Raw genomic sequence first — 26,470 nt, 5'->3', positions numbered from 1 at the left:
AAAATATCTTCTGATGTAGAAATTCCTACCTCTTTGCTTTCCTCCATATCTGACTCGCTGCTGAATTCTTCAGTATTTAAATTTTCAAAGTCAGATTCTCCGACAGCAATTGGTACAGTCACAGTGAGGCTGGGGTTGTTTATAAAGGACATGTAATCACTTTCATCCACAACATATTTTTCTACACTGCTGCCTATGCCACTGGTAGTTCCATTTCCATCTTTGAGATAATTGAGGTCTTTGCCTATTTCTATGGTGGTATGGTTGGAAATACAGCTGTCTTTTTTGTTATTTAGATCTTCAAGAGGTTTAATTTCATCTAAAGCTTTCTGCTTTCTAACAAAGGCTTTCTGAATAAATTCATGTATTTTTCTTTTAACATAATCAATTCCTTTCTGCATCCTTCCAACAGCAATCTGGAGATTATTCATTTCATTATCATCATCAGTGGCGGCAAGATTGTCAGAACTGAATGAACTCAAGAGTAAGGCCAGGAAGAGGTTCAGAACCTAAAACACAATAGGAAAATTGGTGATCAAAACATTCCATTGTTTCTATTGCTCCGAACTACAAATTTTCCAAAACTGTTCTTACATCTCACTTTTTTGCTGATAGGTATTCTTTCTAGTTTATGGTAAACTATCCTGGAAAAGAAAAAAGGTGAACGAAATAAATACCTGGCCAATATAAAATAATACTATTAACACTAATTCCTTTTTAGTCATTGCAAAATTACTGAAACCACTGTTGTGTAAAACTTCTATATTAAGTTCATTTCCAAATTTAAAATTTTAGCTATCTAGATAACTATACAGTGAAAAAGAAAAAAAACTTTTATTGGGATGTTAAGTATTTTCCCCATGTAACTTGGGTTTTCCAGGACACTGATAATTTATTATAGTTTATTCCTGAAGCCAAAGATGATTCCAATATATTTAAATATGATTTTATTTTTATGTGTTTGTATCAATTTTTGCACGTTAGATAACTTGTCGATTTAAAAAATATATATACCTACTGCTAGATCAAAGTTCCCAGCTTTTGGTTCAGAAAATAATGGTCACTAGATTTATACAGTAGTTGGAAATACTATAAAGAAATGGAGACCACTAATTAGTCTATAACTTGGGTCTCCAAAAAGGACCCACTGATATGAGTGAGTGAAAAGATTAGTGACCATAAACCCACTGTGTACACTCAAAAAGAGGTAATTTACTAAGGAACACAGTACTCCCATAGGCACAAGACCAAGTAATATAATTTTTTTCAGAACTTGATTGATAATATTAATGAGTCCCTGATATTCAAGCATACAGAACAAAAAAGAAGGATATGGCCCTGAAGGGATCCAAAGACAAAAAGTAAATAGTACAGAAGAGGTATCCTAGGAAAAATTTTAAGTAAAACTCCAATGAAAAGGATGCTGCCTTCTTGCTACATTCTGATCTTTCCAATAAGCTAATGAGGCCCAGAGTTCCTTTGTCTAACAAGTACGAGTTAGTCTAACCAATTGTGGTAAGAAAGGTAAAAACCTATAAGACCCAACAAGGACTGCACATAATTCTGTGAGTCTATATTGACATCTTTCAATTGCTATACCACGTCTGCTAGTATTCATACTAAGACCTGCTCCTTCACATTATAAATTTATCAATAAAGTTATATTTTATTGTGATTTGCCTTGAATTTACTTTTTGGATGAAGAACAGATGCAAGAGAAAAAAATTAAATGCTACATTTGGGTTTTTTCCATTATAAAACTGAATTTTGTACCATAAGTTTTTCTAGATTTGATTTTCTAAGGTTTATTAATGAACTTTTCTATTAGGAACTTTTTCTTGACAAATATCAATCAATCTTCCCAGAGTGAGATCCAACTTATAGTTCCTCTTCAAAGCATTGGAACAGGTATCTATTTGTGTCACTTACTGTTATATCTATATGGCCTGCTCCCCTTTCTCATTAGAATTATAAGGCTGGTTAAGAATCCAGTTTCTGTCCATTTTCCCAGTGCTAAGCTTACAAGATTGTTAGAAAATCCATGTGATATTAAAAAAAAAAAGAAAATCCATGTGGCTCTCACAAAGCTACTGGCACATGGTAAACCCTTGAGAAAGTTTAGCTGTTATTATCACTGTTATTAATACTATGATACAACCTACCCTCTGTTATACTATCTTTCAATTTATCTTTTTTTCTTGGAAATGTTTGTGTGAGCCAAGCTAATCTCTTTTTCTAGGGCTCCTTTGTTACCACAGGGGATTGATCTGCATAACAACTGGCCAAGGTGTTGGTTGTTATCAAAGGCAATTTAAGGGAATACAGTTCAACTAGCTTACTCAGGGACTGAAACCTGGAAACCTGTCTCACACGTGGTCATGGGCAGACCTGATAGCTCATTGAGTGAAAATGACTCATACATCCCCCAGTCTCTTGGAATAATAATTTCCATTTGGGGTTCAGGATTGAAATATATTGCATGTATCAATACTGTCTCCATCCTGATTCTCTCTCTGTTTTTTTTTTTTTGGCCGTGCCACAGGCATGCAGGGTCTTAGTTCCCGACCAGGGATCGTGCCCTCTGCAGTGGAAATGTGGAGTCCTAACCACTGGACAGCCAGGGAAGTCCCTCCATCCTGATTCTTAATTGGTGAGAAGAACCCAAAACTTTCATATCCCTCCTATGTACTAATGCTCCGCCTTCTCTTAGACATAGACGAGACTGTGGTGGCTACTTCTAGAAGTGGTAATCTTCAAAAAAATTGTATTTTCCTTCTGCAGCACTTGCCTTGAACCTATAAAAGGATTTCTGGCCATAGTGTTAGCAAACCAAGAATAATAGCCTGAGGAAAAGCAGTCTGTGGCCAAACCTCTGTCTTGTCTGTGGACTAGGCAGTGGTTACTCACACTTGTGGTGGCGCACCATACAGAAGTTTACATGTGTTAACAGTTTACATGTGTTGTCTTTGGGGGACATTATCCTTTCTGGTGAGGATGAGAAGGAAGGATTGTAGGAGGCACTGCAACAGTTTCAGTCAGACTTATTTAAGCAAATGTGATATGAACACATTTCCTTAATAGTGGTAAACATGACAGATCCTATTACTACCTTAGTTACTCCAGAAAAAATATCCAAGATATCACAAAAGGAGGAATATTTTTTAACTTATAGTTAAAAAAAAAGGGGAGATTCTTTAATTTTTAAAAAAATATACAGAATTTAGGGCTTCCCTGGTGGCACAGTGGTTGAGAATCCACCTGACAATGCAGGGAACACGGGTTTGAGCCCTGGTCTGGGAAGATCCCACATGCCGCGGAGCAACTAAGCCTGGGCGCCACAACTACTAAGCCTGCACTCTAGAGCTTGCAAGCCACAACTACTGAGCCCACGTGCCACAATTACTGAAGCCCATGTGCCTAGAGCCTGTGCTCCGCAACAAGAGAAGCCACCGGAATGAGAAGCCCGCACACCGCAACGAAGAGTAGCCCTGGCTCGCTGAAACTAGAGAAAGCCTGCACACAGCAACAAAGACCCAATGCACCCAAAAATTTAAAAAAAAATTTAAATTTATGCCAATAGATGGAAATTATTATTTTATAGGCTATATCTTTTTATGCATATATAGCCATCCAAATTAATGTCATCCATAGGTATGGATACTTCCTGAAATTCTCTTTTCAACTTGAAACCTCTGTACAGTTAGAGAGATGTGTCTTATTTCAGTAAACTAATAGATGACATGTGATATGTTGAGTTTCCTTCTCTTTAAATTCACTCTGTATTTTCTGGCTACATGAATTCTACCAAAATCCCACTTGCTCATTGTCACTTTCCTGATAAAAAGCCATCTGTAGCTCTGACTTGCCTACAGAAAAACTCCAATTTTGTATGCAAAGTCAGCCTTTTCATAAATTAAACTCTACATAGTTTGGCCCCATACTTACTTTCTACTACTCCCACTATGAATTCCCTGTTGCTTGTGTCTGATCTGCTCACTCATTGTTGTCATAAAGAGTTCTGTTCTCTGCCTTTTATTCTTTTCTTCCAATGTATGCCAAATATATAAATGAAATCAAATCAAATCTAAAATCAAACCTATGACCTTTTCTTTGTTTCTTTTCTATTAACCCTATGACCATTTCTTTCTGTTCTACGCAATATTGCACTTTTCTGAAAGCAAGCAAGTTGTATTCGGAATTCTGGTGGCTTTAAAGTAAATCTACAGGGGAATTCCCCGGCAGTCCAGTGGCTAGGACTCCACACTTCCATTTCAGGGGGCATGGGTTTGATCCCTGGTTGGGGAACTAAGATCCTGCATGCCACGCAGCATGGCCAAAAAAAAAATATATATATATATATATACATATATATTTATGTATATAAATTATTTGATACTCTTCCCTTCAAAAGTGAAAGCCTAATCCCTTAAGTGTGAGTTCTTTTTAGTGACTAGCTTCTAATGAATACAATATGACAGAAGTGACAGTATGTGACTTCAAGATTAGAACATAAAGAGGGCTTTCTCTTTGCCCTTTGTTTTGTGTCACCTGCTCTGGGAGAAGCCAGTTGCCATGTCATGAAATAATCAACAACCCTATGGTGAGATACATATGGAGAAAAACTGAAGCCTTCTACCAACAGCCAACAAAGAGGAATTGGGACCTCCTGCCAATAGCCATGAGAGTGAGCCTTCTTAGAAGCTGATCCTCCAGTCTTAGTCAAGATAACTGAGTTCCCTGCCAACATCTTGACAGCAACCTTATGACAGACCTAAAGCCAGAAGCACCCAGGTAAGGTGCCCCCAAATTTCAGACCCACAGAAACTATGAAATAATTAATAAATGTTTATTGTTTTAGGCCACTGTTCATATTTCTGGATTGTACACTGTTCATGTTTGTTGTTATTTTAAGAAGAGGTCAGAATTATCTAAGCTAATACTGAGGAGGTTGAAATCTTGGGATAAATAGAAATAAATGATAACCTTTTGCTTTTTTCCCCCTCCCTTTTCTTTTCCTCTGGAGAATTGGAAGTTACTTTGATGTGAAAGGAAATTAAGTCTATAAATTGCATACTTTAAAATATTGGTTATGACTATTCCACTGGACTGGGGCCTAATCAAGTACCCTAGCATAATAACTTTATATTTAAAGTATAAGAGCCTGATCCCTCTTAGAGAATCTACTGTCCTTTCTTCCCCAATCACTGGGTCCACTGTTCCCTGGCTTGGGACAGTCTACCTTTCTTCTTACCAAGCTAAATCTTACATCTCAGTAAAGATATTTCAGGTCTGAACTCCTTGACAAAGCCTTGCTTGATCATCCTTGCCGCTGTAAAGCAAAGTTTCCACCTTGTGAACTTGACATATAACACTTCATTTTCACATTTTTTCACTTACTAGTTCCTATTTTTACTCCTGTTTAGGTAAATGTCATATCACAATGCCATATATATCTTCCTATCATCTTTCCCATGCCTCCAGGTCTCAGCAGAGATGTGTTGGACATGGTTCATTTTACATAGAAATGATAAACAAGTGATTCTTGAGTCAGTGTTACTTGTTCATACTGTAGTTTCTGGGCAACAATTACCTTATGTGCTTTTAATGGACTGATATTATCACTATTTTTTTTTTAAACTCCAACTTGTAGAGAACCCAAATTTGAAACATTTTCAAGTGATACTATTATTAGTACTTATAAATAAAATGAATGACTGTTCTTCATGGCACTTCCATGCTTTAGTACAAGAAGTGAAACATAAAAGCCGAAAATGGACCTCTCCATGAATAAGAGGTACAGAGATGAAGAACAGCTTTAGTTCAAAAGACATTTTAAGAGTTTATGTTGCATGTCAATTATAGCTCAATAAAACTGGAAAAAATAAAAATAAAAATAATGAATAAGGAAATATTTTTAAAAAGTTCATGTGGATTTCAATAGTCTGAGCTATACCTGACTCCTGCCATCATGAAAATTGAGAATTGATTAAAAAAAAAACATTCAAAACATTCCTCAGTTGAACATACTTTTTCATGGTTACATTGTCTTTTACTGAAAATGAGAAAAATGTTTTACCACATACCACCAGGTTTCCAATGACCATGACCATCATGAAGACAGTAAGGCACATGGTTTGACCGGCGACCTCCATGCAGTCCCACATGGTCTCTATCCACTCTCCACACAGCACTCGGAACACAATCAGGAAGGAGTGGAAGAAGTCATGCATGTGCCAGCGCGGGAGTTCACAATCATTGGAAATCTTGCAGACACATTCTTTGTAGCTCTTACCAAAGAGCTGCATGCCAACCACGGCAAAAATGAAGACGATGATGGCCAACACCAAGGTGAGGTTACCCAGAGCTCCCACAGAATTGCCAATGATTTTTATCAGCATGTTCAGAGTCGGCCAAGATTTTGCCAATTTGAAAACTCTGAGCTGGAAACAAAAGTAAGAAGGCCATTACTGCTCTGCATTCTGAAGAATCTGCATATTTGTTTATAGGAAAAATCTACAGTGTCTCAATTTTAGGTGATGGATTATTCATGTGCCAAACTATTATCTAGCAAATGCATTAGTTTGTTACCACGGGATATTTTTCATTTTGAAATAGTTTATATTGTAAATAAAATAATTATACAGTTTTTCATCAGCATTCAAAGAATAAGATTCACCAAATATTCCTGAATCTTACATAAGCATTTATACTATTCTTTTTGTTTTTCTGTAAGGAACTGAGATATCTAACATTAGTGGTGATTAATTTAGAAGACTCTTTCAGAGAAGTAGAGGCTCACATTATTTAAAACCCCGAAGTGGATATATTTTTCAGTGTACTTGAAATATAATGCTGAAATGCACAAGTGCAAACATTAACACTTATATAAAGTACGAGAGAAAAACCAACTAATTTCTTTAAATCTCTGGACTGCTATATCTTTAGCTTGCTGTAATATTAGGCTGTATTTTAAAGGAGATTTATTATTTTCAAGGAAGAAATACTTGGACTTGAGTAAAAAGCTGTATTTTGTCAACCTTTATGTCTTCAGTGGTTTAATTAATCAATTCATTATAGTGTGGAAATGGCTCTCCACTACTGTGCCTGACACACTGGCTGTATTAGAAGCCTCTAGAGTACCATTTACCATTAAATAGCAGCAGCATTTTATTTCCTATGCTTCAGTAAATGTCAGGTCAAGAGTAGTACATTATGTAATGGCAACTAAGTGACCCAGAGGAGCAGATATAAGAACCAAAAATTTTAATTTATTCCCAGAGAATAATTAATGCAAAAGGGCCTGATATACTAAGAAAGACACTGATGATATTATGCCTTCTATCTCCCCAAACTGCATCACATTATCACAAAGATTTACTAAGCTTCTTAAAAGTAGTTGCCCATATTTACTTGTTATATAATCATTGCTAATTTTTGTTTTTGTTTTTTTTTTTTGCATCCTTCTAGCTTCAAATTAGATCTACAGCTATCCATGAAGACTAGGAAAGGAAATCACAGCTCTAAGGATCTTAACACAAATTTGAAAGTGGTAAGGGAGATTCTAAACAGACTTCACAACAAAGTCTTGAAACTAATCACTGTTAAGATAAGTTGCCTATAAGAACCTGTCTTTACTAACTATATACAACCTCTGTTGTTTCAAAATAAATCACAAAAAGAGCCAACTCAAATAAACAGCACAATAAAACATACCAAACTTCAAATGGAAATGTGTCAAGTGATATTTTGTCTCATCTGTAAAAGATCCATAAACTTTGAAATATAAAAATCAAATGAAAGACCCTTTCTTTAAAATTAAAGTATAACATAGGCAACTCTTCTCAGAGAGTGGATTTGGTGACTTCCTGACCTGGCTGAAGGAGCAGATGTATAGGAGCTCTGTCTTCTTTCCCTGTACACTCTACCCAGTCCCAGGTCTTGGCTTCTATGGGGGCAAAGTGGGCAACTCCATAATCCCTTAGGCTCTGGTAGAAAGATGAGCCCACCTAAAGCCCCAACCAAGCCTTATCATGGGTAAGAAAACCCCATATAGCTGAGAGGTACATATTGTGTTGTTTAATTTGATATGCAATTATCTATGACCTCCATTTTCTCTCTCCCCATTAGCCTTGCCATTCAATTACGAAGGACAGAACTATTGGCTGTTCATTTGAATAAACTTAATCTATGCATTAAAACTATGAGGAAGAAGAAATTACCATCTGCTTTGTTAGAAGTATATTCAAATAATATTAAAGCTATGGGAAATCTTGTAATTTTTTCCTAGAAAAGAGAGACGACTAAGTAAATTATTTATAAAAACATTATGGTTACTTTCAGTTAATTTACCAGTCGAAATGATCGGAGAACTGACAATCCTTCCACGTTTGCCAAACCAAGTTCCATTAAACTAAGGCTCACAATTAAACCATCAAAAATATTCCAGCCTTCTTGAAAGTAATAATATGGATCCATGGCAATTATCTTTAGAAACATTTCTGCTGTGAAGATCCCAGTGAAGACCTAAGTGAGAAATGTTTATTACACAAGTGAAGACTCTTGAAAACATAAATAACTATTGAGCAGTTTAATTTAGTCCCAACAAATCACAATTCAATTCTGAGTTTTAAAAATTGGTTTGGGTACCGGAAATTAGTATCCTCGAATGGTTTGTATTCAAATCAATATTTAATTGTTTACTATATTTAAGGTTTATCAAGTGATAAAGAATATAAGAATTAAGACAATAAAATTAATATTCTTATTTCTATATTCTTACGTGAAAGGTTCAGCTAACTCTTTGTGGTCAACTACCTGGCTCTGCCTCTGATCTCCCTAGCCCTCCAAAAACTCACCAAATAATTACCTAATAGTTTGGTTCCCTCCCTTGGCCCTGCAGGCAAGGCTGGTGCTAAAAAGGCTTTATATTGGCTGTAATAAACAAGGTCACCACCAGCCCTATAGATTTAAGGATGCTTTTTAAAAAAATTTATTTTCCTGGCAAAAGAGAAGCAGCATTCTCTATTCTCCATTTTCTTTCTCTACAACTATTTTAAATTTTCCGTGTGTCTTCAACCATTTTTCTTTATTCTCCACTCTCAGTACTTCTGCATCTCAGAGGTAATGGAAGTCAGTCAACCTGAACTTACTCAGTTTCCTTATATCTACCAAACTACTTACATTCACTCCATACTTTGCTTTTTTTTTTCCTGTTAAAAATTAAAGACATGTCACTGCTTTGCTCTAATTTCTGCAGCTGCAATTATGTATCTTCTTTGGACTTCTTGAAGAATTCATTTTCTCAATTAACCTGTAGTTTCAACCTCTTCCTGCTACTGACTGCTTCCTATTGGGATTTTACAAGTATCAACAGATACTCAGTCCCTCTCCACCTTAAAACTACCACCAGCATCATAAAAGAAACTCTCCTTGCATTCTACTTCCCCCATTAGCTACCACCATTTGTCCTCTCTTCATAGGCCAACTTCTTTAAGAGTTTGTGTACTTGTCTGTACTCACTAGTTCCATTTCTTTAACTTACCCCCTGACCTGCCAGTCAGCACAAACTGCTTTAACCAATTTCACCAACATAACCGAAACTGCCATTGATAAATTCAATTGAACTTTTAATAGTTATCTTGCTTGCCTCTTTAGGAGTTTTTCACAACGTTGTCTGTTCCTTGTTTCTTAAAATAGTTTCTGTCCTGGCTTCAGTGATCCACATCTCCCTGGATACTTCTCAGTTGCTTTTATTCCTCCAACAAATCATTCAACACTGGATTTCTTCAGAGGTCTTTCTGTCCTCAACCTTCTTAATCTAATTTTCCTTTTACAATAAATTTACATTTTGAGGTCTATTTTCCCATTCAAGCATATCTCCTGTGTTCCAGAACTACATCCTTATTTCCTTATTCAATACATCCACTGGATAACTGTCTCACAGGTACCCCAAATACAACAGGTCCAAAATTCATTTCATCACTTTCTCTGCACAACCTTGCTTCTCTTCTGATACTTGCCAACTCAGTAAATGGAATGACTCTCTACCTTGGTGGCCAGCTCAGAAACATGAGAGTCTTGCTAACTTTTCCAAATATTTCTTGAATACTTCAAGTTGAAATTCACCCATGCATGTATTACCAGTTTTTCCTCCTTTTATTGTTAGGCAGAATTCTATTGTTAGAATATTCTATAAATATTTAAATAATGTATAGCACTTTTTGTCTCTTTTCCAAGAAATCTTGGCCACCCCAATCACATGTGCTAATATTTTCATGTATTTTATACTTACGTACGCTATAAATGCTTGCTTAAAATAACCAGTTGTCTTTTCAAGAAATTAAGGGGAAAAAAACCAGTATTTTCTATTTACCCACATTTATTCATTTCTAGTGACCATCATTCTCAAATTTCCATTTAATACGTTCTTCCCGTTCAGCCTGAAGGACTTCCTTTAGCATTTCTTGCAGCATAATTCCGGCGTAACAACTTTTTTAAGGTTTTGTTTATATTAAAATTCTTTATTTCACACTAGTTTTTGATAGATAGTTTCACCACAGAATAATGTTTTAACTTCTTTTTTTCTTTTTTTCATCAGGCCACTTTCTTATGGCCTGAACTGTTTCTGACAAGATGTTAATCCCTTGTATATAACATGTACTTTTCTTCTGGCTGCTTCTAAAAGTTTCTTTTGTTTTCACAGCTTGGCTAAGATGTGCCCAATGTAGTTTATTTTATATTTATCCTTGTTGATGTTCACTGAAATTTTACAATATTAAGGTTCTAAGTTAATATCTTTCATCAAATTTGAGAACATTTTGGCCATTATTTCTCCAAATATTTGTTTTGTTCCATTCTCTCTTTTGTCCTTCTGAGTCTCCCTTATGTAAATATTAGACCACTTGATGTTATTCTGCAGATTAGTGTGACTTAGTTCATTTTTCCTGTAAGTTTTTCTCTGCTGTTCAAATTGGATAATTTCTATTGGTTTGCTTCAAGTTTGACACTTCCTTCTGATATCTGCAATTTTCTTTTAAACTCATCCAGTGAATTTTTCATTTTAGAATTTGTACTTTTCAGTTCTAAAATGTCCAGATAATTCTTTTATATAGTTTCCATTTTTTCTGCTCATATTTTCCATCTGTTTATTCTTGATGACCATTTTTTTTCCTTTAATTTGTTAAATGTATTTATAATAGGTCCTCTAAAGTCCTTTAATGCTAATTTTAGTAATTCAGCCATCTCTGGATCTATTTCTATTGAGTATTTTTTTCTCTCAACTAAAGTTACAGTTTCCTATTTCTTCACATATCATGTAATTTTTTATGTGATGTGAATAATGTGTTGTAGAGAGTTTTGATTCCATTATTTTCCTCTAAAAAGTACTGATTTTTGTCCTAGCAGGGAGTTAAATTATAGGTTGGCCACTTTGAACTTATGGTAGTTTGGTTTAATACTTAAGTAGGGCACAGATATTTTGGTTTGCTCTTTGTCCTAGTTGAATCTTTTGATTCTCTGACATAGCCTTTACTCCTTAAGTGTAACCCCTTTGGGGTTTTAAAAGAAAGCCCAAAGTCTTTTTTCAATTTCTCCATCTTGGTCAGCTTTAAATTCCAAACTCTTGGGAAGTATTTCCTTCTATTTTTTTTTTTTTTTTTTTTTGGAACAATTTGTGAAGGATTGGTGTTAATTCTTTAAATATTTGGTAGAACTCACCAAAGAAATTATCTGGGCCTAGGCTTTCCTTTGTGGGAACATTTTTTGATTACTAATTCAATTTTTACTTGTTGTAAGTTTTTTTGTATTTTCTATTTCTTCTTGAGTCAGTTTCAGTGGTTTGTTACTTTCTAGGAATTTTTCCATTTCCTCTAGGTTATCTAATTTGTTGGCATAAAATTATTTATAGTACTCTGTATACTCCTTTCTATTTCTGTAAGATCAATAGTGATGTCCCCTCTTCATTCCTGCTTTTAGTAATTTGAATCTTCTCTCTTTTTTCTTGGTAAGTATAGCTAAAGATTTGTCATTTCTATTGCTCTTTTCAAAAAATCAACTTTTGGGTTTGTTGACTTTTTTTCTGATGTTTTCCTATTCTCTATTTCATTCATCGCCACTCTATTCTTTATTATTTCCTTTCTTCTGTTAGTTTCAGATTTAGTTTGCTCTTCTTTTTTCTAGTTTCCTAAGATGAAAATACAGATTATGGATTTGAGGTATTATTTTTTTACTATAGGCATTTACAGCATAAATTTCCGTCTAGGTACTATTTCAGTTTGGTGTGTTTTCGTTTTCATTCATCTCAAAGTATTTTCTAATTTTTCTTGTGATTTCCTTTTTAACCTATTGGTTATTTACAAGTCTGCTTTTAATTTCCACATATTTATAAATTTTCCAAATTCCTGTTTATTGATTTCTAATTTCATTCTATTTTTGAGAGAAAAAGTACTTTGATTTCAATCTTTTTAAGTTTAATGAGGCTTGTTTTATGACCTACCTATCACTTATGCTGGGGAATATTCCATATGTACTTGAGAAGAATGTGAATCCTGTCTATATATTTTCTACTATTTCATTATCTTCCTTAACACATAAGACAAGTCCTATTTTGAACTGTCCATTTGTTGTTTATGTCTTTCCAGCATCCACTCTCTCTTCTGATAATGGTAGACCTAGTTTTCTTCTTCATAATTGTATTCATTTACTCTGTCTCCAGTGATAAGACATGGTTCTGGTTTGGCCAAATAGGGCATTCTAACCCTAGAATCAGATTAACTGACTGACTTAGAAATGGTCATGTAACTCCAACTAGGCCAATGATATTCAATTCTTGGGCTTTTGTTAGAATCACTAGTTAGGAGGCACAATCCTACTGCTTAAAGAGCTGTGTCAGGATAAAAGTTGGTAGACCATTGCCATCAATAGAATACCCAGCCAGAGATGAAAAAACATACTGGGAAAAAGTTGGCAAGAAGCTAACTCCCAATGATATTGACTGAGAACCTGAATCTAGCCAGATTAAAACATGGATCTATGCCCAAATGGACTTTAGTTACTTGAAGTAATAAATTATCTTTATTTTTGCTTAAGCCCTTTTGAGTTGTTTCCTAATATCCACATCCATCACACTTCTTTGATCCCTTGCTCACTTTTTATAGATAATGTTGAAGTGATTCCTATATATGTGAAAAAATTTGGACTAGGTAATGTTATTGTTCTTTCCTAAAGTTTTGTGATTTTTGGCCATAGCTTAAAATAGTCTCTGAAATATCTTTTAGAGTCTCTGATATAGTATTCAGACCTTCCATTGCTCTGTGAATTTCTCATGGGTATAGTTTCACCCACTGTAAAATGCAGACATTCATAGTATCTACCTGAGGACTGACTTTGTGGGAACCTAGAGAGAGGGATTTTACATAAACCATTTAATATAATGCCTGGTACAAAATAAGTGATCAGCATATATATGTTAACTTTATCAGTTAAGACCTATCTGGATTATAATAAAAAAATAGTGGTTACTTCAGAGCCTAAAAATATTGTATATTATACTTCAGAATATATCATTTACTATCTATATAGAACCTATTTATATGTTCATTTATCAAGTTGGGAGGCTCATGAGAACTTAATAAGCCTCATATTGATTTTAATATATTTTTGTTGCCTGAATTTATTCATTTTGTTTCTTTGTAAAAGACCACTTTACTTTCATTTCTATCATTCTACCATGTATCCATGAATGTTAATACAAAATTTTAAGTAAAAATGTATGCAAAAATTAATCATTTATAATTTTTTTTTTTTTTTTTTTTTTTGCAGTCCGCAGGCTTCTCACTGTTGTGACCTCTCCCATTGCTGAGCACAGGCTCTAGACGTTCAGGCCCAGCCGCCATGGCTCACGGGCCTAGCCGCTCCGTGGCATGTGGGATCTTCCCGGACCGGGGCATGAACCCGTGTCCCCTGCATCGGCAGGCGGACTCTCAACCACTGCACCACCACGGAAGCCCTATAAATTCTTAAATTTATAGGACAAATTCAAACAGAAATAATAACCTGTATCATGTTTCCTCTCTTAAAAATCCATCTTCAGTTATGAATAGATGATATTTCAAAATTATCTGACTTGGCAAATTTTATAATTTGTTTGGCAAATGTAGACATGTCTGAAAGAATCTATTCTAAATATCTGAGAAACACATCAGGATTTTACCATAAATCAATATCCTCCATAATTAATAATAATCTTTGTAATGAATGGGCAATTTATATTTAATTCTAAATCAAACTATACGTAAAATCTTTGAATCTTTTCCACTGCTAAACTGTAGCAGTATATTTTTGTTATAAAAATGTGATGCTGAACTTTTGCTGTCCAGTTATATACGACCAATTAATTCATATTTAATTTGAGAATGATATGTGAAATTCATTACGGCAATCATGAACTCTTTCATTGGGTAGAGTAACCCTCAGTGAGCCTTACCAGGTTCCCGACTGACAGCACACTGCTAAACTGCTCCGTCATGGGATAGTGCTCCATGGCCATGAAGAGGGTATTTAAGACAATGCAGATGGTGATGGCCAGGTCAACAAAAGGGTCCATCACAACCAAGTTGACGAGATGTTTCACCTTTAACCACGGCTTACAGCAGTCCCAAATCAAACACATGTTAGCAAATTTATACCAGCAGGGTGGGCATTTCTGTCTGGATTCTTCAAGTTCTGGAAGAAAAAGGTTAGAATACTTATGAAAACTGCTTCCTTCCTATTAAGCAGCCTTTGGTTTAAACTGAAAGTGATCTTTAAAAAATCTAAAGTTGTTAAAAGGCATAGGTTAATCTGATGGTTGAGCAGGAAAGCACTTACAATGGATTAGCTGTCATAAAAAGTGTGGGCACAGAAAGGCTAGTAAACTTTCCAAATTTATCTTGGTTAAACATGGTTTCCAAGATTCTATCTACAATATTAAACAGTCTGATAATTATCTTTAAGGCTATCAGAAATTAATGGGTAGGACTTGTGTTAAGTATACTTAAAGCTCATCTATGTTTCAGATAGAGCAAGACATATATTATCAAAGAACACCTCTCAGGAGATGTCTTTAAAACCTTTACCAGTCATGCTGAATCTCATTTTCTTGGATTAGATATGTTCTTTGTGTATTTTAATGAGATAGTTTTGTCAGTGTCACCAGTCTTAGCTAAAAAGTTTCTAGTTAAGCCTAATTAGATATAAGCCTGTATATTAAACTCAGCAGTATTTCTTAATTTAACTAGATGGCACAAAAGAAGAGGCAATATCAAACCTAAGAAACTGAGAACTTCACTGTTCCACAAAATGGGACTTATGTACTACTAGTAAAATACAAGAGGAGCTTAGGTAGAACATACTTAGAATTCATAAATTTTAATAGTATGCATTTATTTTAATATATTAAAATGTATAACTATCACACCAAACCTATAAGATTTCATACAAAAATGCATTTATTTAAAAAAATACAATGATTTCAAAAAGAATTTCAAATAAATAATAGGAGAGAAAAGACAGAAATGCACAGATCTATAAGGTGATACTCAAAATATTGAAACTTAGTAAATAATGGCAAAGAATTTGGGAGAATTAGAAGTGGGAAATTATCTGCTCTTTTCCTTTGGTATATTTCTCTCTTAATCAACTCTTGAGTGAGAAAAGAATTCAGAAGTTGTTGTTTTCTGCCAATATCATTGCTGCACACTCTGTTACCTGCTCTGCCAAATGTAAGACCATCAGCGATTAGCACTAAAATAGAGGAAAAGATTCTTTGTTCATCCATAGCATGACTCTGGTTGGTCACTTTAGTATTACTACTCTGGCAACTGGAATATCCCTCCAAACCTGGTACAGTTTACTAAGAATTAAACTTTTCAAGAGAGTTTATGCAATGGACAAACATGACCATAGGTAGTGAGTTTTGCTTTGCTGATAAACATTCACTACTAATATTATAAAGTTTACTACTTCCCTGAAGTAAATTAATGTCCTTATTATTTTTAACAGAATTCCATGAGAGGTAGATTCTTCAATTGTCTCTTTATATACTGAAATTCTTCAAGTACCCAGTTTATTTCCTTTTCTCTTAAATGTAATTTTGTAAACAGTAAACAATAGTTGAATTGTAAATTAGAAGAAAAATATAAATATAGTTATTTGCACTGTTTTGTAGAAGCTTTTAAGACTTCCGAATAAACCCATATTTATACTGAAGGTAAAAAGGCTTTACTACTTACAGTAAATAACAAAAGAGAATTGAAAAAGCTCTTTGCCTATGTACAGTCAGAATAAGTATTTTTTACAATGTTACTTGTAATTTAGCAGATAAAGAGAAGCAAACAGAAACTGTGTGGAAAAAAGTAAATCAGAGAAAAGTTCAAAAGGCAAAATGCAGCCAGTGTTGCTCGTCTTGACACCAGGAAAAAGTGGAGCAGAGTTGTTAAATTCTAAAATAAAATCATTCAATTATTCATGCTAAAAAACAATTTTAAAAAAGGAATATCACACTTTGAAACAAAACAAAGCACTCAGGGAGAACTACAACCACGTCTCCATTATTCCTGGGTGGGTTATCCACTCTGAAAATCATTTACAGCCCAGTTTAGATCTTTTGCTGGCTCCCCTCAATTCCTCAGTGCTTGTACCTCACCCTCCCACCACCTTCCCAAGGATTTGACCTGGAAACATTTCCATATGGTTTTTGCATTTAAAAAACTTGAAAAGCAAACAATTCATTTTTCCTTATCTCCTACAGTGTCATTAAGTAGGAGGCCATTCATTCATTGCCTGGACAATGAAGACTTAGCTGTAGTTCAAAAGAAGGAAAACAAAAGTTGCCAGCCTGGATCAAAAAGCCTGGTTCCAAAAAGGAAAGGTGAACTAAACCATGATTAGATTTAGAAGGAAGGATCTCCAAATAAACAGATTATGTCAACCTAAGACACCTTTCCACTGTTATTAGGGAAAAAAAGGACTATATTAAAGACAGCTCTAGTTGCATGTATATGCTACGTACTGCTAACAACAAACCTTGATTAATGCCAGATTCAAAATGTTTAGATATAATCGAACAAAAAAAAGTAGGCTTTGCCTTCTATACAACCAATGAAAAACAGAATGAAAACTCAGCCAGTTTTCCTCACATAAATATAAAGTTAAAAGCTCTGCAGATATTAAAACCAAACACTCAGTCTCCTGCTTCCTAAGTTACACTTATCTCTAGGACATCCTTTTCATTCTAAGCAAGTCCATGAGACACATTTACATGGAGGGCGATGTGGGTGCACTCATTTTTAACTCCATATCTTAATTAGTGGACAAGTCCAATCTTGTGGTGGTGGGTTGATGTTTTTTAAGTAATTTCTTAAGTTAGCCCAAACTTAATGCTATCAGAAGTTCAAAGTAGGACTGTTAATTTAGACTTACCCTGTCTCCTTCTCTACTTCTTGCTTTAGGGAGCAGACATGCTGCTGACATCGGTAGCAGAACCACTGGCAGCTTCCTCTCAGTGGTTTTGCTATGGCAAGGAGCAGAAGACCAGAGAATCTTCAAAAGATTTACCTGGAGGGACAGGGAGGAGCAAGCTACTGGCAGCTGGGGAAGAAAAGGGAGTGCAAGCTAACGCAGGCGAGGTTGGGGAAGAACGTACTGAGTTTAATATTCCATAGAAATCAGTGAAAAGATTTCTGATATTGCATTAGGACATTATGAAAACTGGGTCCTGCAGTAACTGACATGGCTGTGATATGTAAGGCCATCTACATTGTGAGATTTTCCTGGCTGTGACTTTTCGGCTTTTGGTACTGATATTAGTATCATGGGATTTTTGCATTTAGACTGGAAAATAATTATTGCAAGAATCTATCCAGTGTCGAGAGAAACTATAACTAACAGGAAGAAAGGCATGAGCACATGTTCGCGCTCTCTCCTTCATTCTCCATCTTTCTTTTTCCTTTGACACATCTACACACACACACACAAACACACACAAACACACACACACACTTTGGAGGGGAAGAATAGGGAGGGGTTATAAAAGAGAAAAGGAGAGAAGGGGAAAGGACAGCAAGGGAGGAGGACAGAATATATTTTACATGAAAGTATTTTCCAAGTAGCTTAAGTTGATAGTTGATGTTTGAATTCACTTACAGTATGGAAAGGCACAAACATGTGAATTAACAAAACAATAATAAAACAACCAATAATAATATTTATTGACTGTCTTCTACATGCCAGGTGCTTCTACATACATAGGTGCTTTATATATGAGGCCTTATTTAATCTTTACAACAACCTTAATCTAAACGTCATTATCCACACTTTACTGATAAAGAAACAAGTGTAGAGTCCCAAGCTAACACACAGCGCTAATGATTGATCACAAATCAAGCTGTCCTCAAAATCTTTATTTTGGAATTATATCATCCAGACCTCTAAACAATATATTCACCACTCACATATAATCTGCAACTAAAGTAAAAGCTGAGATATTGTATCTGATCAGAGAGAGACAAAAGTAGTTTTACAAAATTTTGAAAACTTTGCTTCAAAGAGGTTAATATCAAACCTTAATTCTCATTTTTTCATTTATACATCTGGTTAAATCAAAAGAGTTTATAGCTTGAGTCTCAAGCAGTTAATACAATTTAAATGGGTTAGCATCACCATAAAAATAAACATTTATCATTACATTACTTTTTATGTCATGCACATAACAAGCTGCAACAACTTATAACTTAATCTACCAAAGTGGTATTCCAAGTATACCTCGAATTTGCAGTAGATTCCCGGAGGCTAAATGTAAAAATCTGTATGAGACAATAGAATCCATGTGTTGTACGTGGATTTTACTTTTATTTAGTAAAAGACATAATGATGATTTGGTGTCAAGTCAGGAAGAATTTTCTTTTTTTTTTTTTTGCGGTACGCGGGCCTCTCACTGTTGCGGCCTCTCCCATTGCCCATTGCGGAGCACAGGCTCCGGACGCACAGGCTCAGTGGCCATGGCTCACAGGCCCAAACGCTCCGCGGCATGTGGGATCCTCCCAGACCAGGGCACGAACCCGTGTCCCCTGCATCGGCAGGCAGACTCTCAACCACTGTGCCACCAGGGAAGCCCAGGAAGAATTTTCTTGGAATTAATGAGAGTTTTTTCATCATTACCAGAGCACTGCCAAGTAATTGTGCTGTAAGACTTTTGACATACCTTCCATGGTGTTGGTCAAAATACTAGCCATACTCATTGCTCTTTGCTTTGCTGTAGGATCTTCCAACAGATCCATGGAAACATGATAAGAACTGGACCGTCTCTTTCTTATTTCCGTTTCAGTAGTCGTGCCCTAAAAAAAAAAATTTCATATGAAATAACTATTATTTTTAAGGGTAGCAAAATCCAAAGTGTTCCTGTAATAGGTGTTACTTAAGTAACTATTCACCATGCTTTCTCAGATGTAAACAGTTCATTAAGACATTGCTGGAATCATCATTCTTGGTAAGTGTTTAAAAGCCCATCATATTCTCAGCTTTCAGGGATGCCTGGGTTTGTGATCAAGATGGACTTTTCTAATGCCTCCATCTTGGAGCTTTGGGCTGGAGGGATCATGCCTATTACAGGATAGATAACCTTTTAGCATTTCAGCCAGTCCTATCTAGGACTTCAAACTGAAGCATATCACTCCTTGATTTACTCACAGGTTGAGCTACTAGATCTTTATTTATATACATTCATGTGGTTTAATGTATGAAAAGAACTTTAAAGCCTTCCCTAATATGTTCTCCTAAAATGAGAATTCCACTTTAAAATGCTTCTGTTCATTATAGACAGGTAACATTTCCCAACATCCTTAATAATAAAACTAATTTTTAGAACTATCTATAACTTTGTCTTACACTTATAAGACAACCCATCCTTGGCATTGAAACTCTAATTTAAGGCAAAACATCAAATTGGGGGGGGGTCTTTGATTTTTAGCAATGTTGTAATGACTTGATATGATTCTATTCCAAAATAAACTCACCAGAATTTCAATATGGGCAGAAATTTATTCCTACATCAGGAGCTCAAACAATGAAGTTAATGGTCACAGGAAAAAAGGGCAAAACTCAAGCATTCCTAATGTGGGTCTGAGTGCTAATAATAAATAAGAAGTCACTTTTAGTTCTCTGAGGATTTTCCTTATTTCTAAAATAGTAATATGAGTCCTGTTCATCTCCTTTATTGTGCTATCAATAGTTAACATTATTTTATTAACCTGCATGCCTCTAATGCATACATATTCAAAAGCAGACTTTCCACTCAATTGATAGGATTGTCATTAATGGGAATAAACATTCATTTAGGTCACTCTAAAATTAATTTTACTGTGAAAGAAAAGTAAAATTAATGAGAAAAGAAATAACCCCTCTCTGAAACTAAAGCTCTTTAAATCAAAAAGTTATCTCTCAGAATTTAGAATATTTTGCCTTGTCAGAGAAAGGCAAAGTTAGAAGGAAAAAAGAAGGTCACTTATGAATTTGGTAAAGTAGCAGGATACAAAATTCATGCACAGAAATCTTATTCCTGTATACTAATTATGAAAAATCTGAAAGTGAAATTAAGAAAACACTCACATTTACCATTGCAACAAAAAAGAAAACATCTAGGAATAAACCTACCTCAGCAGACAAAAGACCTGTATACAGAAAATTATAAGACACTGATGAAAGAAATTAAAGATGATACAAATAGATGGAGAGATATACCATGTTCTTGGACTGGAAGACTCAACATTGTGAAAATGACTATATTACCCAAAGCAATCTACAGATTCAATGCAATCCCTATCAAACTACCACTGGCATTTTTCACAGAACCAGAACAAAAAAATTCACAATTTATGGAATTTTGTGATCTTTTGTGGAAACATAAAAGACCCCAAATAGCCGAAGCAATCTTGAGAAAGAAAAATGGAGCTGGAGGAATCAGGCTCCCTGACTTACAGGAATCAGACTATACTACAAAGCTACAGTAATCAAGACAGTATGGTACTGGCACAAAAACAGAAATATTGATCAATGGAACAGGATAGAAAGCTCAGAGATAAACCCATGCACATATGGTCACCTTATCTTTGATAAAGGAGGCAAGAATATACAGTGGAGAAAAGACAGCCTCTTCAATAAGTGGTGCTGGGAGAACTGGACTGCTACATGTAAAAGTATGAAATTAGAACACCCCCTAACACCATACACAAAAATAAACTCAAAATGGATTAAAGACCTAGTTGTAAGGCCAGACACTATAAAACTCTTAGAGGAAAACATAGGCAGAACACTCTATGACATAAATCACAGCAAGATCTGTTTTGACCCACCTCGTAGAGAAATGGAAATAAAAACAAAAATAAACAAATGGGACCTAATGAAACTTAAAAGCTTTTGCACAGCAAAGGAAAGAATAAACAAGATGAAAAGACAACTCTCAGACTGGGAGAAAATATTTGCAAATGAAGCAACTGACAAAGAATTAATCTCTAAAATTTATAAGCAGCTCATGCAGCTCAATAGAAATAAACAAGCAAACCAATCCAAAAATGGGCAGAAGACCTAACTAGACATTTCTCCAAAGAAAATATACAGATTGTCAACAAACACATGAAAGGATGCTCAACATCACTAATCATTAGAGAAATGCAAATCAAAACTACAATGAGGTATCACCTCACACCAGTCAGAATGGCCATCATCAAAAAATCTAGAAACAATAAATGCTGGAGAGGGTGTGGAGAAAAGGGAACCCTCTTGCACTGTTGGTGGGAATGTAAATTGATAGAGCCACTATGGAGAACCTTATGGAGGTTCCTTAAACAACTAAAAATAGAACTACCATACAATTCAGCAATTCCACTACTGGGCATATGCCCTGAGAAAACCATAATTCAAAAAGAATCATGTACCACAATGTTCATTGCAGCTGTATTTACAATAGCCAGGACATGGAAGCAAGCTAAGTGTCCTCTGACAGATGAATGGATAAAGAAGATGTGGCCCATATATACAATGGAATATTACTCAGCCATAAAAAGAAGTGAAGTTGAGTTATTTGTAGTGAGGTGGATGGACCTAGAGTCTGTCATACAGAGTGAAGTAAGTCAGAAAGAGAAAAACAAATACCATATGCTAACACATATATATGGAATCTAAAAAAAAAAAAAATGGTCATGAAGAACCTAGGGGCAAGACGGGAATAAAGACACAGACCTACCTGAGGATATGGGGAAGGGGAAGGGTAAGCTGGGACAAATTGAGAGAGTGGCATGGACATATATACACTACCAACTGTAAAATAGCTAGCTAGTGGGAAGCAGCTGCATAGCACAGGGAGATCAGCTCGGTGCTTTGTGACCACCTAGAGGGGTAGGATAGGGAGGGTGGGAGGCAGGGAGACACAAGAGGGAAGAGATATGGGGATATATGTATATGTATAACTGATTCACTTTGTTATAAAGCAGTAACTAACACACCATTGTAAAGCAATTATACTCCAATAAAGATGTTAAAAAGAAAGAAAGAAAGAAAGAAAGAAAGAAAGAAAGAAAGAAAGAAAGAAAGAAAGAAAGAAAGAAAGAAAGAAAGAAAGAAGGAAAGAGAAAAAATAGGGTCGCTTAAAGGTCATCTAGTCGCTTCTGCTCTATATAAAATTATATGTGTAATCCTATATCTTTCTAATTTTTAGTGCTAGATTCCAAAATCTCTAATGATATTACCAAGGAAATTCTTTCTTAAGTTAAATTGCTTCAGTTGAATTTATGTGTAAAGTGCAGGATATTGTGTGCTTTGGAGGGTGGCATTTGTTTGCAGCTCTTTGTTTTCTGTTCTCTTTTCCTCTCTGCAGTCTTGCAAAGCCCCTTCTTTGGCCTGTACTTTCAGCTCATGTGGCACCATATGTTGCAGCTCATGTTGCAGTGCCCCGCCTCACACCTGACTGCAGCACTGAAGGATAGACACAAAGCAGCAGGAAATAGAGATCACACTAGGCTTTGTTTCAAACTGCCCCAATTTGCCTTCAGAGATTTATTCCACCCTCTCTGATATGACAAGAGTTCTGTGGTAATTATTGATAAATGCTAAATATCTTCTGACAGACTGACATTCTCTTTGTATTTATGCAAAGAAGTTGTGGATTTATTTTTGTTTGTTCAGTTAACCTTTATCAAGATCAGTGATACTCATACTCTATTATGTGTAAAAACCATGTGAGATACTTGTCAAGGAAGAAGAAATCCCTGATCTTGCTCTCCTCGGCCTTTTGGTCTGAGTAAGTCTGGGCCCAGAAATCTCCATTTCTTTCTTTAAACCACGTATTGAGGTATTATCGACATGTAAAAAGCTGTATATATTTCAGGTACGCAACTTGATGAGTTTGGGGATAAGTATACACCCATGAACCATCACCACTGTCAGGTCATAAACATTTCCATCACCTTCTAAAGTTTCCTTCCACTCCTTTTATTATTGTTGTTGTTGCTATTTGGGGTAAGAACACCTAACATAAGATCTACCTTCTTAGCAAATTTTAAATTTACAATTCAGTATTATTAGCTCTAGGTGCTATACTATATAGTAACATATCCAGAATTTATTTATCTTGCATAAATGAAATGTTGGACCCTGTGGTCATCAAACTCAGAGATGCAGAGAGTAGAATGGTGGTTGCCAGGGGTGGAGGGAGGGGGAAATGAGGAATTTACACTTTGAAAAGTATCCCAGGGAATTCTGATGTAAGTAGTCTGAGGATGAAATATATTTTGAGATACACTGGGTTAAAATGAAAGTTTTTGTTTCCTTGGTCATGTCTTCTTTTCCATTTAAGAAAATTAATGGGAGGTAATATTGCAGTATGGATAGAATGTAGGTTCAGTAGTCAGCATACGTGGGGTCAAACCCTAGCTCCACCATGCACAGGTTTCCTCCTTATAAGTTTCCTCCTTATAAAATGAGGATAATATTAGTAACTACGATAAAGGGCTGTTGTGAGGACTAAATGAATTAATGCATGTAAAGTGTTCTGGACAGTGTCTAGTACATAGTTAGCCTTAGTACATAAGATAAGTTGACATTCCCTTTGCATTCTTCCAGTTTCTTTCACAACAGAGTTCTACTTTTTTCATGATTTGATCTGACTCCAGGATACCTGGACATTTCTCTGGGAGAAAGTGGTGGGGAGAGGCTATGTGAAAAAAGTGAAGAAGATCAGTGGCTATGTCTATAATCCAAGGTAAGAATCTCCTCTATTAGGTGACTGAAAGCTGACTCCATATGATTTTAATGTAGCTTAAAGAGCTCGTCCAACTATAATGAGTAGAATTGTGTAAAAAAAATTATACAGAGAAGATTTTAATGATTCTGTAAGCTATAAAGTATAACCAATGACATTGCTAGAATATTTTTATATTGGCAAATGAAATCTTATTTAATACCAAACTTAAAAAGCACCTATGTTTTACAAAGGAAATGTCAATAACATATCCCTGTAAGTGTCTGGTATTTAGTTGAAACCCTTTTTCATATGCATGATTTACGGCCACTATGTTTATTTAAAAATTCATGATGGTAATATAAAAATTGAAATCTGCCCTAAAAATTACAACACATGACTTTACCAGGTACTTCGAGTGGCTTCTTTACCACACAGATGTACAATGGTCATTTGACTGGGTGCTAAAAATGTTACAGCACTCTGACCTTCCAAGAGGAAGAATGTTGCATTGCAGGATTTAGATGTATTTAGTAATACTATCTACTTCAAGTGGAAGTATCATGTTCTTCTTTTAAAGGAACAGAGATAACAAGATCCTTAAGATAAGTATTTATATCATTTCCTGCATTTACTTTGCTTATATTAACTAATCATAATGCATGATAAATTGTTGCTATACTTTTTGGCAAGTTTCATTCTGTAGTAATAATGATGAAGGAATACTTCTAATTATAGTCTATGAGACCCAACCTACGTTTTTAATTCATTTGAGAAAAGTCTGAATTGAACAATTTGACAAAATAAGTTCACAACGTGATTGAACTGACCCCTGGCCTTTGAACGTTAGACTCTGTAAAATTCACACGTGTGGAAATCGAAACCCATTCCTGCCTGCAACCAGCCCCAGCTCCCTCACCAACAGCTGCAGGTTTCACTGGCCTCACCTCTGGCAGGAGCTGTCCAGCGGGAGATGTGAGGGCAGAAGGGCCCCCGACCAGGGAGACCACGCCGTTGCAATCCACAGCACTGTGCATCTTCCCGTTCACGGGCAGAACGGGGAGAACCCTGGAGGCGCGGCTGGCCTGGCTGACGTTGCTGGGGCGCCGCTCCCCGTGTCGGTGCGGCACAAACAGAGAGTCTCTTCTGCTGTCATTGTCTTCGAAGGTGCTGTGCTCGTCATCGGCAAAGTCATTCTCAGAGCCAATATCCTTGGCTCGACCTCTGAAGCTGAAAAGGCTCGCCCTACTGTTGCGTCTTGGAGAGAAAAGGGAGCCACGGATGCTCAATAAAGACTATCAATAACAAGAAAGGAAACAAACAAACAAAAAACAGATGAACAGAATTAAGTGCTGGTGTCCTGAACAATATGAGCCTGGACTCTTCATTTCATAGCTGTTGACTCACCAAAGGTAAGGCATTGGACAGGTGGAAGCAAGGGCTCCTGTGGCAACTGCTGGTGGGGTTCTGGTACTTCCTGCTAGGTTTAGATCTTCTGTTTTGCTTGCCCTTTTCCTCCTTTCCTTCATTTTCATCTTCTGAGCTCTCATTTTCTACCATTTTCTTCTACTTTACCCATGACTTCAGATAGTCATAAGTACCCCCTGCAAAGACTGTTTTGTCTCACTTCTGGCACCTAGAACTGAAATCTTTGCTAAGACCCTTCTCTAGAAACTATTCTTATTTAACAATCCAGTGGAAAGCAATTAAGTACACAACTACGTTTTGATCCTTTGAAGCCAAAACTACACAAGTAAGAGTTCACTAGTGCCCACACCTGGATGCAGATCTCACCACCAAGGAAAATAAAACCAATCTTGCTAGTAGGTCTGTTTAATTATAGTACAAGGAGCAACTTCTCTCCTTCCCTTTGCATATTCTATAACAGTCCTCATGAATAATTTAAACAAATCTAGCTGAAAGAACTGTACGATTCATTCCCTGCTTTTCACTCTTCTGTCTCAAGAAATCTAAAGAGCACCATATTTACAAAAACCTGGTCTTCACTACGTATCTGGTCACAACCATTTGACAATTTTCTAGATGGCTACAATGTCATTGCTATCATTCAGTTTACTTTGATTCTCAAACGTAGTACCATTGAGCACAATGAATAATTTCCTGTTTATTACTAGTCTATTTTTACAACCTCACTCTAGTGGGCACTTGTTTCTGTTTGTCCAATACCCATTTGTCCTTTTTCTG

General features: G+C 35.7%; 1 protein-coding gene across 4 annotated transcripts in view; it reads right to left on the bottom strand.

The window, feature by feature from the left end:
• SCN2A (sodium voltage-gated channel alpha subunit 2) overlaps window positions 1–26,470 on the bottom strand; it is a 148,324-nt gene that overhangs the window by 39,228 nt on the left and 82,626 nt on the right. For all 4 annotated transcript variants that reach the window (XM_059052411.2, XM_067026221.1, XM_067026222.1 and 1 more), the window contains exons 12-17: window positions 25,213–25,560; window positions 19,238–19,370; window positions 14,483–14,721; window positions 8,350–8,523; window positions 6,084–6,440; window positions 30–509 (exon numbers count right to left, since the gene is read on the bottom strand). In XM_059052411.2, the coding sequence (XP_058908394.1) occupies window positions 30–509; window positions 6,084–6,440; window positions 8,350–8,523; window positions 14,483–14,721; window positions 19,238–19,370; window positions 25,213–25,560 (1,731 nt within the window). The remainder of the gene's footprint in view (window positions 1–29; window positions 510–6,083; window positions 6,441–8,349; window positions 8,524–14,482; window positions 14,722–19,237; window positions 19,371–25,212; window positions 25,561–26,470) is intronic.

Source organism: Kogia breviceps, chromosome 2 (assembly GCF_026419965.1).
Source record: "Kogia breviceps isolate mKogBre1 chromosome 2, mKogBre1 haplotype 1, whole genome shotgun sequence".
Classification (NCBI taxonomy): domain Eukaryota; kingdom Metazoa; phylum Chordata; class Mammalia; order Artiodactyla; family Physeteridae; genus Kogia; species Kogia breviceps.
The sequence above is the reverse complement of the archived record's forward strand: the minus strand, read 5'-3'. Positions and strand labels throughout refer to the sequence as shown.